The sequence below is a fragment of the Myotis nattereri genome, assembly GCF_964212035.1.
Source record: "Myotis nattereri genome assembly, chromosome: X".
In the NCBI taxonomy this organism is placed as follows: Eukaryota; Metazoa; Chordata; class Mammalia; order Chiroptera; family Vespertilionidae; genus Myotis; species Myotis nattereri.
Genome location: NC_138078.1, coordinates 144,481,766 through 144,496,393, shown reverse-complemented (window position 1 = coordinate 144,496,393; position 14,628 = coordinate 144,481,766). Strand labels below are relative to the sequence as shown.

The following is a 14,628-nucleotide window of genomic DNA, read 5'->3' as shown; positions in this document are numbered from 1 at the left end:
GTTTAACAAATTCCTTTCTACTCAGATCAGCCAGGGTTTATTTCTATTCCTTACAGCTAAGACACATTGGGAGTTTTGGTCCTGGCTCTGCCATTGACTTGCTTTGTCCTTCAGAGTAAATCATGCACACTCTATTGGTCTCACTTTTATCCTCTGTTAATAACAGCATTGCCAAATTGTTGATTCTACCCAACTTACATAAAGGATAGAGTGGATTGAGAGTTATGACAGCAGTCGTTTGCTACTACAAAGAAACAGCTACATGATGATCACCTTCAGAGCTCACCACTGTTGTCATTTTGTGTCATGGCTTCTAGGAAGCTCTAGCTTTTTGCTTGCATTGCAGTAGCTTTATCCTGCATAGGTCTTCTGGTACAATTACTACTGGGTCCTTATTCCTTTGACCTGGTTTATAGTGTTTATGATAGCCATACCATTTATTCTAATGTAGTGATATGATTGGTGATCTTTCCTGCAGCCATTTCACCCCTAATCCAATAAGGAGCTGCCATGTAGTCTTGTGGAGCTGCCCCAACCCTTACATCCAAGAATGGGCCCAGATTTGGCTTAAGCCAGGTAGCACACACCCTATATCCCAGGACACAATGATTGGTTCTAAAGTGGGCATGGACCCAAGTTAGAGTGAAGCTCAGGACTTTTGTTTAGTGATCATTGCTGCTGCAGTCATCCTGTGATTAGGGGAGCCAAGCTTAGGGTAGAGTGACTCCGTGGAAGGCAGAGTAGAGAGATAGAAAGAAGCTGGATGTTGCCTTGGTAAACTGCTTCAGTATTCATCTGAAACCTACCCTACTTCTTTTTATTTTTAAAAAATAAATATATTTTTTATTGATTTCAGAAAGGAAGGGAAAGGGGTAGAGAGATAGAAACATCAACGATGAGAGAGAATCATTGATCGGCTGCATGCCCCACACTGGAGATCGATCCTGCAACCCAGGCATATGCCCTGACTGGGAATTGAACCTTGACTTCCTGGTGTATAGGTTGACACTCAACCACTGAGCCACGCCAGCCGGGCTAAAATCTACCCTGCTGATTTTTTTTTTCAGTTGTTGAGCCAACAACTTCCTTTTATTAAGGCAATTGAGTTGGATTTCCTACTGCTTGTAACCAAAATCATCCTAACAAAGAAATCTCTGAAATCTCAAGACATTTGGAGAAAGAGGTGAGATTAATTAATGAATAGATATTTGGGAAGCCTACAGACACCTTAAACTAACGTAGGCTCCCCACCAAAGCCTACCTCTTTTCCTATGTTCCCTCATCTTAAGAAATAGCTGCATCATTCACCTAGTTGTCCACGGTAGAAATAAACATGGAAGTCATACTAGACTCTTTTCTCTCTCACCTGCAATTAAATCAGTTGTCATGATTTCTCCCTTCTACATATTTATTATCTCTGTAATCTGCCCTCTTTACAAAATATTTTATTGATTTCAGAGAGGAAGGGAGAGGGAAAGAGAGAAACATCAATGATGGGAGATAATCATTGATCGGCTGCCTTCTGCACGCTCCTCACTGGGGATCGAGCCCACAACCCAGGCATGTGCCTTTGACTGGAATTAAACCATGATACCCTGGTTCATAGGTGGATGCTCAATCATTGTGCCACGCTGGCCAGGACAGTCTGCCCTCTTTAACCCATTGTCACTGCCCAGTGTTTGTGTGTCCCAGTATCTGTAGTTTTAAGTGTTGGCTACAAGTGCCTGTGTTTTTCACTGTTTGTGCTTTTCAGTCTGTACTAGTATGTCCCAATTTCTGAGGACTCGAGTGTTTGTGTGTTCCATTATCTGTGTACAACATTTGTATGTGTCAATATCTATGTGTCTCAGTGTCTGCATGTCCAAGTGGTTGTTTGTATCAGTGTCTGTGCACCCTGTTTTCCTCTGCCTGGGTGTTTCAGTGACGGGGTCTCCCAGTGTCTGTACCTCCAAGTGCCTATGTGTCTCAGGGCTTTCTCCCAATGTCTCTACACCCAAGTGTCTGTGTATCTCCATGCTTATGTATCCAAGTGTATTTGAACCTCACTATAAGTCCCAATTTCTGTGTCTACCTCAACTGTGCACCAGTATCTGTGTGTTGAAAAGACTGTGAGGCACAGTGTCTGTATATTTCCCAGTATCTATAATGTAGATCAGTGGCCGCCAACCGGTGGTCCATGGACCACTGGTGGTCCGTGAGGTCCGAAAGGTTGGTGACCGCTGTTGTAGATCATAGCCTCTCTGTACTTTGATGCCTGGGTGTCCTATTATCTGCATTCCTCAGTTTCTATATGTCTTAGCATTTGTGTACCCCTGTAGCCATTTGCATGTTGCATGTGTCTCTTAGTTTCAGTGTTTCCATGTACCTCAGTATCTGTAGCCCAGTGTCTGTATCTATTGTTCGTTTCCCAGTGTCAGCATATTACTGTATGTTTCTAAGCTTCGTTTTTGTGTGCTTTAGCCTCTCTACCCAGTTTCCTGTGTCCCAGTGGTGTGTATCCCAGTGTGTGTGTGTCTGTTCCAGGTTCTATGTGTCCTTCTGCCTGTGTATCCCAGTGTCTGTGTGTAGCAATATATGGTCCCATTGTCTCTGTCCACCAGCATCCCTGTATGTTCTGATATCTGGTCTAGTGTCCATGTGTGTTAAATGTTGGTATGTGTCAGTGTCTCTGTGGATGTTAGTGTCTGCCTGTTTCCGGATGGCTGTGTGTATCTTAATATCTGCACCAGCAAGTTTTTGGTTGTGTTCCAATGTCTGCATATTTCAGTCTCCCAAGGTTTTTGTGTCCCAATGTCTGTGTTCTGGTGTCTGTGGTTTCCATTGTTTACTGTGGTCCAGTATCTGCATGTCCTTGGCCCCCATAAGTCTGTGAGTTTGTGTCCCATTCTTTATGAATTCCTGTGTTGTACATCCTATTAGTCTATGTGTTTCAGTGTCTGTGTATCCCCATCTCTGGGTGTCCCTCAGTCTCTGTTTATATTACCCTGCTTCTATGTCCTCATCTCTGTGTTTTAGTGCCTTATGCATCTTATCCTTTAATGTACTTGAGTGTTTGCACATCCTGAGCCTCTGCAGTCTACTGTCTGTGTCTCCCTGTCTCAGTGTGCCCATGGATCTTTGTGTCTCATTGTCTGGGCATGCAATGAGCCACTGTGTTCAAGTGTTTGTGCATCCCTTTTCGTGCATCACTGAGTTTTTGTGTCTTCCTGATACTTTACAAGTCCTTGAATCTTTGCATGTTCCTGTGTCTTTGCATGTGATCTAATGCCTGTGCCTCCTGTGTCTGGGTGTTCCTGTCTCTATACTTCCCCAAGTTTTTGCCTATCCCTGAACCTTGGTGATCCAGTTTAAGTGTATCCCAAAGTCTCTGTATTCCTGTGTATGGGCATCTTTTTCTGAGCATCTGTATTTGTGTCTGTGCTCATGAACCCACATATGCCTTCTTCCATGTGCCCTTTGTTGGTGAGTTCTTGAGTCTGTCTCTGGGACTTTGCTCTCCATGTCTGTGATTTGGTATTTATCTCACTTCTCCATTTAGTTTTCCCAGATTTTGACAGTATCTTTGTATTATTGTTTCTTTAGTTGCTGTGGCTGTGTCTCAAGTTGTTCTGTTACTCAATAACTCTTTCTCCTTTTTAGCCCTTGATATTTTTCTCTGGGTCCCCATTACTGTGTTCTTGTTCCTATGAGTCTCTTTGTCAGGGTGTCTCTCTGCATCTGTTTCTTTTTCTGTCTGGCTCTGTCCCTGGCTTTGTTTTGAACTGACTCACCACCTCTGTGTCCCCATCTCTGTTTGTGTCTGGTATTGGGATCCACATCTTTTTATTTTAGAGCCACTATCTCTGTGTTCCTGTGTCTGATTCACAGTTCCCATCCTTTCATTTTCATTTGTAGCTTTGGTTGCCTGTTTGTGTGTCTCTATTTCTGGGTGTGCCCAGGTATATCTAGATTCCGTGTCTTTGCATCCCTGCTTTTCCGGATAGATTTCCTTGTCACTGTGTCTCTGACCATTTGCTTATGTTCTGTGTATCTGTTCCTGTGTGTCTATCTTGATCCTACCAGATGTGTCCCTGTGTTTCTGTTCTTATGTTTAGCTTGTATCCAAATGACTGTATTTGTGGATCCACATGCCCATTTCTACTTTTTCTAGGAGCTCTGTCTCTGAATTCCTGTGTCCCTGCCACAGTGTCCCCATTATACCTGGAATCCACTTGCCTGTCCTTATATCTCTGTTACTTTGTCTGACCCCCATCTCTTTGCTGGTTTTTGTCACTGTTCACGTGTCTGCATACCCATGTCTTTGTCACTGGATCTCTAAATGTATAAATCTGTGCTGTTGTCTCATTCTTAGTGTGCTCCTCTGCATGTGACTGTGTCCTTGAGTCTTTGTCACCAAGTATGGGTCTGTGTAACGTCTGTTTCTACATACTTGTAGGTCTCTGGCCCTGTGTTCTCTTCTCATCCCCAACACCATATACACAAGTCAGCATGTCAGTGTATCTGTGTGTTTCTACTTCTTTCTCCTTGGTGTCTTGGACTATGGTCTTGACTGATGCCTCCTGGTCACCTTTGTCTTTATGTACTGCTGTGTGTCTTGACACTTCTGCTCCTGTGTCTGGATCTCTGTGCATATGTATCTCTTAGTTTGTATGCTGTTATGTTTCAGTGTCTTCATAATAGTCATTGTGTGCCTATCCCTGGTGATCTTGTTTTTGTCTCCCTGCCTCTCTGTGACAGGGACAGCACCTCAAAATGGGGATATATAGGCCTAGCAAGAGAACTCTGGGTTTATGTCCCTGATGCTCTCACTCTGGCTCCCTGTCCCCCTCTTTGTATGCCTATGTTTCCCTATATCTATTCTCTTAGTTTTGAGATCCTTATGCCTTGTATTTCTGAATGTCTCTACCACAGTTTCTCCATCTGTGTCTGTGTCCTTGTTGGTGTCTTTGTGTGTGATCCTGTCTTTAGTTGTATGTATGTGTGCGTGTGTCTCCTGCTGTGTCATTGGTTCCTTTTTGTGCATTCATTCATCCATTCATTCAGCAAATATTTACTAAGTACCTATTATGTGCCAAGCACTGAGGATACATAGATGATTCAGAAAAGGTCCTTGCCCTCAAAGAGCTCACAGTCTAAGTCAGGGATCCAGACACGTAAACTGATAATTACTACATAGTATGATAAATGCTATGAGCTTGGATGGGATGGGGTGAGCTTTAGGAACATAGACGGGGGCTAAATTCAATCCAGAGAGGGGCTAGGGAAGGCCTTCTAGAGAAGATGACAACTAAGACTTGAAGGATGTGTAAAATCCACCTACATGAAGACAAGGAACAGGGTCTCATGCAGAAAGAAAAACACATGCAAAGGCCCAGTGGTGGGAGAGAACATGGTTTGTTAAGGGAACCCCAAGAGCCTTAAATATACCATGGGAGCCAGAGAAGGTTGTGAGTAGGGCCAGCTGCTCTGCCAGTTTTTTGTTTCAAGAAAGTCATCTCTAAAGCTGGTGTGGAGTATGGATTGAAGAGAGTGGACACTGGAGACAGGAAGAACTGTGAGGAGGCAAGAGTCCCTAAGTCTCTAGGTCCATAGATACGCATGTCTGTGTGTGTTTGTATGTCTTTGTATATGTGTCACTTAGTGCATGTGTATGTGTGCTTCCCTGTGTGTGTCTTCATGCTCCTAGGTCTTTGTTTCTGGCTCACCCCTTGCCCTGGCCTCTGAGTCTCCTAAATTCAGGTCTCCTGGTGCTGGGGTTCAGGGGCCATCACAGGACATAGGCAAGGTAGGGGCGGCCCAACAGCTGTTGTACATGAGAGCGGTTCACTAGCCAGCAGGAAGACCAGCGGGGCAGCAGCCTTGGTGAGTCCTTTAGCAGCTTCTTGCCTAGAATCACAGGCACATCTGGGCCTTGGTGCCTCCGCAGGAATGGCCCCGTAGACCCTGCCACCAGTTGGATGTCTGTGTGCTGGAACTGCCCTGAGGGAGGAAGGTGCAGAACCAGTCAGGGCACTGACCTGAGTCCCCACTGAGAACTCTGAAAAGATCCTAATGCAGGAAATCTGAAGGAAAAGAGGGAGGGATGAGGGGAAGCAAAGGCCTGGAGGAGGGAAGAGGCTGGACGTTGTGGGAAATGAGCAACCAAATGGGACAGGAGTGTATTATGGAAGGAGTGTATCAAGGCAGCAGAAGAGGAATAGTCAGGCGTGGAGGCAGAGAGGGCAGATTGGAGGGAAGGACAGGAGGGGAGTGGGGAGGCCCAGAGGAAGTAAGAATGTATGTCCAACCCAGCATCACTGCCCAAACTCTTTGGTGTGGGCCTCTGCTCAGGTTCTGCCAATGTCTTCTGACCTATAGTCTGACTTCCTGCAGTCCCCCTTCACAGAAATCCCAGAAGGATCTTTTTACACTCATATCTGACTGTATCTTTCTCCTGCTTATAACTTTTATAGTTCCCCACTGTTTTCAGGATAAATCCAAACTCCTCATCCGGGCATTCTGCTCTGACCACTCAGGCTCCATTTCTTCTAACCTCCATTCCTTTCCTCTACCACTTTTGGTCAGCCTTTTGGACTATGGGTCTCTCTCCTCCAGGGGATTTTTCTTTGGCTCTAAGGCTGGGCAAGGTGCTCCACTCTGGGTTCCTCCATTGCCTTGGTCTGCTTTATATCAGTACTGATAGGTCCTGAGATCACTGTCCAGGTCTGGGTCTGTATTCTCCCCAGGCCAGGAGCTCCCCAAGGGTAGATCTTGGCTCTGTTTTTCTTTGTAGTTGAGGGGCGGGTAGGGCAGGGTCCTGGGTGCTCACTGGCCTTTCACCTTGGCAGAGTCTCTCTTGGGACTGGTGCTCCCTGGCCCTTCTCAGCCTCAGCAAACACTTACCCAGCAGGCCACGGGCCAAGGTGCTAAGGCCTGAGCCATTGACCACATAGAACCCCAGATGGGGTAGTTGCAGGCTGTTGGGGTGCCTGTAGCGGTGCCGGAGGATTAGGAACTCGAGGTGGCGCCCAAGGCGGAGGGTGAGGCGGGCTGCAGCAGCCACGTGGAGCTCCAGCTGGGACCTCTTCAGCAGGGCAGGCTGGTCCCAGGACAGAAGCAAGGTACCCTCGCCTTGCACAGATATGGAATTGCGAGTGATGTTGATAGTGTAGGCCCGGGGTTTGTCTGTGGTGACTGTGATGATCTGAAAGTAGGTACGGATCTGGTCCCTGTGGCCTGGCCTTGGTGGTGCCCCAAGCAGCTGTCCATGCACATGCAGCCCTGGAGAGAGAAGAGTCCGTGCCTGGAGCGTGGTCTTTCACATAGTCATTTATTTGGTCACCCACAGCTCAGACAGGGCCCAGGGCCCTGATTTGTGGTTAGAGAGCTAGCTCCTGGGGAAAGTGCTTCTACCACAGCCCTTCCAGCTGCTCCTTCCTGTACAATGCATGGGCATAATTGTAGCTTGCACATGTTCACCCCAGTGGGGTTGTTTGCACACATGTGTTTGCTTCTGAGTGTGTAAATTTATGTCTGATTATGTTTACATGGGTATCTCTGGACCTACCAGTACATCTGTACATATTTGGGGAAGGTGCTATGTTAGATTATCTATTTTTTTTTTGGTTGTGTGTTTATGTGTGTTTCTGGATATGTTAGTGCTACATGTCTTGGTCAATAGTTTATGTTGTGTGTGCCTGGTTGTGTGTTGGTAGATACTGATGTGTATCTGGGTGTGTCATGGTGAGTATTTGTGTGCATTGGTGTGTTTTGTATGTCTAGAGTAGCAGAGTATGTGTGCCTGTGAGTGCTGAATTCCTGAGTATTGGGATGAATCTGGGGTATCAGTGCATGTATGTCTGAGTGTGCTGATGTTTGTGTCATTGTGTATATCTGAGCATGTATTGTATGTCAATGTGGATCTGGGTACATAGTTGTATGTTACTGTGTGTGGGTATGGAGGATGTCAAAATATGTGTCTGGGTTTATATTTGTGTGAGTTTACTGTGTGCCCTAGTGTATGTATATACATATATGTGAGTGTGTTGATGTTAGAGTACATTTATGTGTGTTTTCATGTGTCTGGGTTTTACTTGTGCTATGTGTTTGTAAGGATTAGTCCAAAGATGTCTGGGGGTGTTGGACATGAGTATATCTGACTATGGTGTTATATGGAGTGGAGTCCTTGGGGCTCTCACCTGCCTTTGGGTCATCTATGAGCTGTAGCAGGTCCCCTGGGCGCCCATCCAGTGTGAAGCATATTCTCTCTTCTGAACGTGGGATGTGGACCACAAAGTGGGGGTCACCATCCACTGCAAGGCAGGAGACAAAATTCTGAGATTATGGCCTTAGAAGTAATGGGTGGAGGGAGAGGACAAGGGAGAGGAGGGGAATGTAGGAGGCCATGTCTATATCCCAAGAGCAAGCCCAGCCCCATTTTCGGTGCACAAGCTGTCCTATACTCACACAGTACAGTGACAGTGGCTGGCTTACCCGAGGATGAGAAGGTGAAGATGCTTGGTAACATGCCTGCAAAGGAGAGGAGGACTGTGTTGGTAAGAGACTGATCTATCAAATTTCTAGGAACTCTGGAACACTCTGGCCTCTCAATCATCTCCTCCCAGATACGGGTCAAATTCCTGAGCTTACATTTAAGTCTTTTCTGGAATCTAGCCCCTGTCTAGCTCTTCGCTCTTCTCTTTATGCTCCAGCCCAACTGAACTATTCTTATGCATGTCCTGCCTGCTCTTGCTAGTGACCCATTGCTTTTGTTTTCCTCTGCCTGGAATGTTTTCTTTTCCTTAGCTACCAAGGATCCATTTCTAGTTATCTTTCCAGGCCAACTCAAATGCTATTTTCTCTTACTCTCTGCCTGGTAGGTAGAATCCTAAGATGGCACCCAAGATTCCCCAGTTTACACACCCTGTGAAATCTCCAGGACTGTGATATGATGATATATCACTCCCATAAAAAGGTTATGTTATGTGGTTCAGTTGACCTTAAAATAGGAAGATTATCCAGATGGGCCTAACCTAATCACATGAGCCCTTTAAATATGGGTCAGAGAAGTCAGAGATATTTGAAGTATGAGAAAGATTTGACATGAGATTCTCCATGGCTGTATTTAAAGATGGAGGGGACCATGTGGCTACAAATGCAGAAGAGTTCTAGGACACGAAAGTGGTCCAGGTGGCCTCTAGAAGCTGAGAGTGACTTCCAATCAACAGCCAGCAAGCAGACAGGGATCTCAGTCCTACAAACACAAGGAATTGAATTTTTCCAACAACCTGAATGCACTTGGTAGATGAGAACTTAATCTGATAGACACCTTTATTTCCATTTTTGAGACCCTAAGCCAGTGATGGCGAACCTATGACACCTCTGACACCTCTGACACGCGAACTCATTTTTTTGGTTGGTTTTTCTTTGTTAAATGGCATTTAAATATATAAAATAAGTATCAAACATATAAGTCTTTGTTTTACTATGGTTGCAAAGATCAAAAAATTTCTATATGTGACACGGCACCAGAGTTAAGTTAGGGTTTTTCAAAATGCTGACACGCCGAGCTCAAAAGGTTCGCCATCACTGCCCTAAGCAGAGAATCCAACTAACCTGTGCCCAGACTTCTAACATACAAAACTGTGAGATGCCCTAACCGGTTTGGCTCAGTGGATAGAGCGTCGGCCTGCGGACTGAAGGGTCCCAGGTTCGATTCTGGTCAAGGGCATGTACCTTGGTTGCAGGCACATTCCCAGTAGGGGGTGTGCAGGAGGCAGCTGGTCGATGTTTCTCTCTCATCGATGTTTCTAACTCTCTATCCCTCTCCCTTCCTCTCTGTGAAAAATCAATAAAATATATTTAAAAAAAAAACAAAAAACTGTGAGATAATTAAAGGGTGTTGCTTGAAGTTACTAAGTTTGTGGTAATTTGTTAAGCAGCAATGGAAAACTACTGCATTGCCTCTCCTCTGGACTCACACAATGCCTATGAGAATGCTAACTGAATGGAAATGAAAGCTTAGGGATCTTTGTCAAGTGGAGTTCCTTGTTCACCTTTGGCTAGCCCTGCAGAGCTCCCCTGAGATTCCATGCTGCCTCCAGGTCCTCCCAGGATCTCTTCAGAATCGCCTTCCCAATGTGGATTTCCTGCCAAGTGCAAAAGAAATGGAATACATTTTTCACACTCTTAAGGCAAAGATGCTCTGGACCTACCAAAGGGCATACTTGCATTCTGATTGGGAGTGTCCTCATTGGCTTTCCAATTTGACTGGCATATTGCCAAGACTAGGACCTTATGCTCTCCACAGCATCGTAGTCTTTCCAGCTCATTTATGCTCAAAATTCTTCCTCATAGCACTCATTCATTCATTCATTCAGGCACTGTTTAGGCATCAGGGATATAGTGGTGAATGAGGTAGTCATGATTTTTGACCTGATAAAGTTCATATTTTAATCAGGGAGACAGACATAAGTGAAATAATAATTATCAATGGTGATATCCTATATATAATAAAGAGCTAATAAGCTAATTAGACCAAACAGCAGAACGACCATCCGGAAGGTCCCAGACGAAGCTGGGGCTGTGAGAGCCCACCAGGGCTGCAAGGCTGCAAGGGCCGGCCAAGGCTGTAAGGCGCTGTGAGGGCCAAGCCCCTTGCACGAGTTCTGTGCATTGGGCCTCTAGTATACTATAACAAATAATAGAGTGATTGGGGGAGTTAACAGATACTTGCTATAGTCTGGGGTGGTGGGATGGGTGGAAAGGACATCTGAGTTGAGATCAAAGTCATGAGCTGGAGTGTGAGTAGCAACAGAAAAGATGAGGGTGGTAGGAAGGGGACAGGGCAAGACAGGTCAGAGAGATTATCAAGCAGAGGGAACAGCTTGAAAGAGGTCCCTGAGTGGAGGTGCAAGAGGGAGCAGGGGCCATTGGAGGGCCAGAGAGGAGGCCAGTGGGGCTAGAGTTCAGAGAGTGAGTGGGAGAAGGTGAGGTCAGAGAGGTATGGGGTAGAGAGAAGGCCATGAAGTCCATAAATAGGACTTTGGGCTTCATTCTAGGTGAGAAGGAAAATCTTAGGGGGTTAACTAGGGAAGGGAAATGAAGTAATCTATGTGTTAAAAGATCTGTTTGGCTGCTGTGGGAGAATGGCTAAGAGTTTCTCTAAAGAGAGCAGGGAGGCCAGTAAGGAGGCTGGAATAGTTGTCTAGGTGAGACACAATGGTATTCTGTCCTATAGTAGTGATCATCGGGGTAGTGAAAAGTGGGTGCATTGGCAAATATATTAGAGGTAGCATTGTCAGTAACTGAACATGGATGAGATGTTGGGAGGGGGTGGTGGTGAGGGAGAAGAGCATGTCAAAGATGTCATGCCCAAATTTGTGTCCCTGTGCTTTGGGGCCCTGACAGCACCCCCAAGTGATTCTAATCCTGCCCTATAAGGTCACCCAGGAAATGTCACTCCTCTCAAGAAAGCAGAATAGTGGAGTGGGGAAGCACATTCAGTCTGGGACCAGATTATGTAAATTCAAATCTCTTACTACAGTGTGACATGGAGCAAGTTACTTCACCTCTCTGTGCTTCAGTTTCCACAGGTGTGAAATTCAGATACTAAGAATTTATTGTGAGGATTAAATGAGGGACTAAAGTAGAGCTCAACATGTTAAGTGTTATTATTTCACAGTTTTGGGGAAATTTAAAGATAATTGTCATCATCTTCCCTAATTTTTATACCCCTTTCATTAAACAGTGCTGTTCACACAACACAAAAGAACTAATCAGACCTTCCTTGCCCAGTGATGCTCCCATTTATAACCCCACACCCTCCCCTACTTGGAAAGCATGAGCAGTTGTTTTTTCCAACACAGCAAATGTCAAAGCCCCAGCTTGTTTCTGTTTAGCCTCCTCAGTTTTAACATCCCTTCTCTCCTAGGGCCTCATTCTGTGCTTATGTGCTGAGGCCCAGAGAAGCTAAGTAGCTGGTTCAAAGTTTCAAAATAAGCAAGCAGCTGTACTGTCACTGGAATCTGCACAAGTCTTGCACACTCCTAATTCCTGGTGCTCTCCATTCAGACCTCCCTCTCATGACTTTCCCTCTTGCCCATGACACTCACCATTTTCGTCAGGAGTGAGGAAGGTATAGAAAGCCGGTGGGTTCAAGGACTCCACAAACTTGGACTCCACCATTGACTCAGACAGTAGCTCCAGTTCCTCAGGGAGAATGAGCAGGCTGACTGCCTCAGGGAGGGTGCTAGAAGGCAGCAAGACTGGCAGGTTTGGGGGGCTGCCTTCTGGCATAGGCTTGGAGCTGTTGGGTAGACCCATTGTTGGTACTCCTGACACAGATGGTCCCAGAATTTCCCCTGTGCTTTGGGGCCCTGACAGCAGGCCATGCTGATGCAAGAACCTTCCAGGGGGCAGCAGAGAGGGCAGTGTGGGGTGAAAGGGAGTAGGGATGGGTTCTCCAAGGACAGGGGTTGTTGTGTTACTGCTGGGGCTTGTGGGATTTGAGATTGTACTTGGGACTGTGCTTAGGCTCTGAGGAGGTGGGGGCCTGGGTCTGACAGGTCTGGAGGGTAATGGGGTTTTGGGTTCATTGGGGATTGGTGTCCTAGGTTTAGAAAGCAATAAGCTTGGGGAAGTTTGATGAGGTGGGACACTAGGTTTAAGAGGTGATGGGACTTTAGGTGTCTTGGGTAAGAGGATCCCAGGTCTAGGGTATGACAGGTTGCTTAGGGTCTTGGGAACAGGAACCTTCGGTCTGGTGTGTGGTGGGTATTTGGGGATCTGAAGTGTGGAGACACCAGGCCTGGGCCGTGGCAGATTTTTAGGTGACTGTGATGTGAGTACCTTAGGCTGGGGGTGTGAGGTGGCATCCAGTTTAGGTTGTGATGGAGCACCAGGTTTGGAATGCAATGAAGTGACATGTTTCATAGTGCCAACTTTGGACTGGAATGGGGTTCCAGGATTCATAGGTGGAACTTGTGTCTCAGAAATTATGGGTAATAGGGTCCCAGGATTCTGGTGAGGTGGAATGCTGGGCTTCATAAGCACAAAGGCATCAGAATTTGAGGGCACAAGGGCAGCAGGTTTTGTCCTGACAGTTGGCTGAGCCAAGGTGCCAGAATTGTGTTGTGCTGGAATTTTGGGCCTTGGGTGTGCTGGGGTGGATACGGAACTAAGGCTTTGACCCAGGGGCTCCAAATCCCTGGAACTGCCCATCTTCTTTGTAGAGGCAGTAGTTGAGGATAAGTAAAACTTTGAGTTCACAAGCCTTGATTTGGGAGAGATCTTGGGCACCAAGGTTGGCCGGGCTGTGCCTGCCCCTAGGCCATGCCTGCTGGTGGAAGAGGGCATGATGGTTCCTGGCCCAGTTGTGGTGGAAGTCTGTCTTCTGGCCTTCTCACTGGCCTCCTTGGGCTGCACCATGACCAATGAAGTCAGAGGTGTGACAAAGTTGTATTCAAGGGACAGGTTGAGGACTTTGGCAGCCAACAAGTGGCGAGTGGTGGTGTCACGGGCTCGGAAGCGTGCCTCCAGCAGTTCTCCAATGGTGACATAGGCCCAGAGGCGGCGGATGAAGTGGGCTACATTGGGGGCTGGTTCACCTGGGCAACCAAAGGCCTTCTGGCTGCTGTTGGTGGCCACCTCACTGTGGCGGGCCACGAGAAGCTGACCTTTGGGGCCACGGGCTGCCAGGTGGATGCCCAATTCCTGCTCACCTGGCTGCACCAGGCCTGCCACCACCAGCTCTGAGCCACCAAAGTAGTTGGGGAAAAGAGCCCAAGGGGAGGCCCCAACCAAGCCGCCCAGGTAGTCCAGACGCACATCTGCCAGCAGAGGCATGGAGATCTCCTCATAGAGGCCCTGCAGCTGTAGGGCTGCATCGGTGTCTTCGTATATGCGCCGGGCTGCTCCTCGATTCTCCAGGGACAGGCGACGTAGCAGTGGGAAGTCAGCATCATCCCCAAAGGCCAAGCTGAAAAGGGCCACTCTGTTGTCCAGTGCCTGACGGACATTGGAGAGGATCACACTGGGAGTCGTCACACCAGCGGTGGGCTCCCCGTCTGTCAGGAAGATGATGAGAGGGATCCTCCCCACACTGGAGCCCCTCCCAGGCTCCTGGTTGCTATGGTTCAGCACTGAAGCAGCTGCCAGCAGAGCTGTGTTGATGTCGGTCCCTAATTGGGGAGCAGACTGTGAGACCATCTTTTTAGTTACTTCTACCCCTATTGCAGACACACTAGACACCTCACCAATTTCCTAGTCATATCACCTGATCTTTGCTCAAACTCTTTCTACTGTTTATCCTTCCCGAGTCCCCACCTCCGCACAGGCTTCCTGAGAGCGGACAGTGGGGCGCGCATGTCCTTGGCTTTTCTCACTCCCTATCTCAGACTGTGCTTTGCCTGTTTCTAGGAGGGAATGTTTCATTCTCTAGTCAGATTGGCAGCTCCTCAAGGACAGTACCCCACACTTCCAGGGCAAGAAAGGGCCGAATTGACAGAAAGCGATGATGGGTGGGGGGACTTCAGTAATTGTTTGAGAAACAATTGATCAAAAGCCAGAATCAGGACAGCAACTTACTCAAAGGCTTGGAAATAAATATCTAGATTATTGATTAAAAAACAACAACTCTTAGCAAGTTCT

At 46.9% G+C, this 14,628-nt stretch overlaps 1 protein-coding gene across 1 annotated transcript in view; it reads right to left on the bottom strand.

Moving 5' to 3' along the window:
- Positions 1-5,767: 5,767 nt before the first annotated feature.
- ITIH6 (inter-alpha-trypsin inhibitor heavy chain family member 6) overlaps positions 5,768-14,628 on the bottom strand; it is a gene marked incomplete at both ends in the record, with an annotated part of 28,519 nt that continues 19,658 nt past the window's right edge. The window contains 6 exons of the mRNA XM_081080904.1: positions 5,768-5,979; positions 6,883-7,260; positions 8,178-8,291; positions 8,473-8,508; positions 10,035-10,127; positions 12,093-14,159. Coding sequence (XP_080937030.1) covers positions 5,768-5,979; positions 6,883-7,260; positions 8,178-8,291; positions 8,473-8,508; positions 10,035-10,127; positions 12,093-14,159 — 2,900 coding nt within the window. The remainder of the gene's footprint in view (positions 5,980-6,882; positions 7,261-8,177; positions 8,292-8,472; positions 8,509-10,034; positions 10,128-12,092; positions 14,160-14,628) is intronic.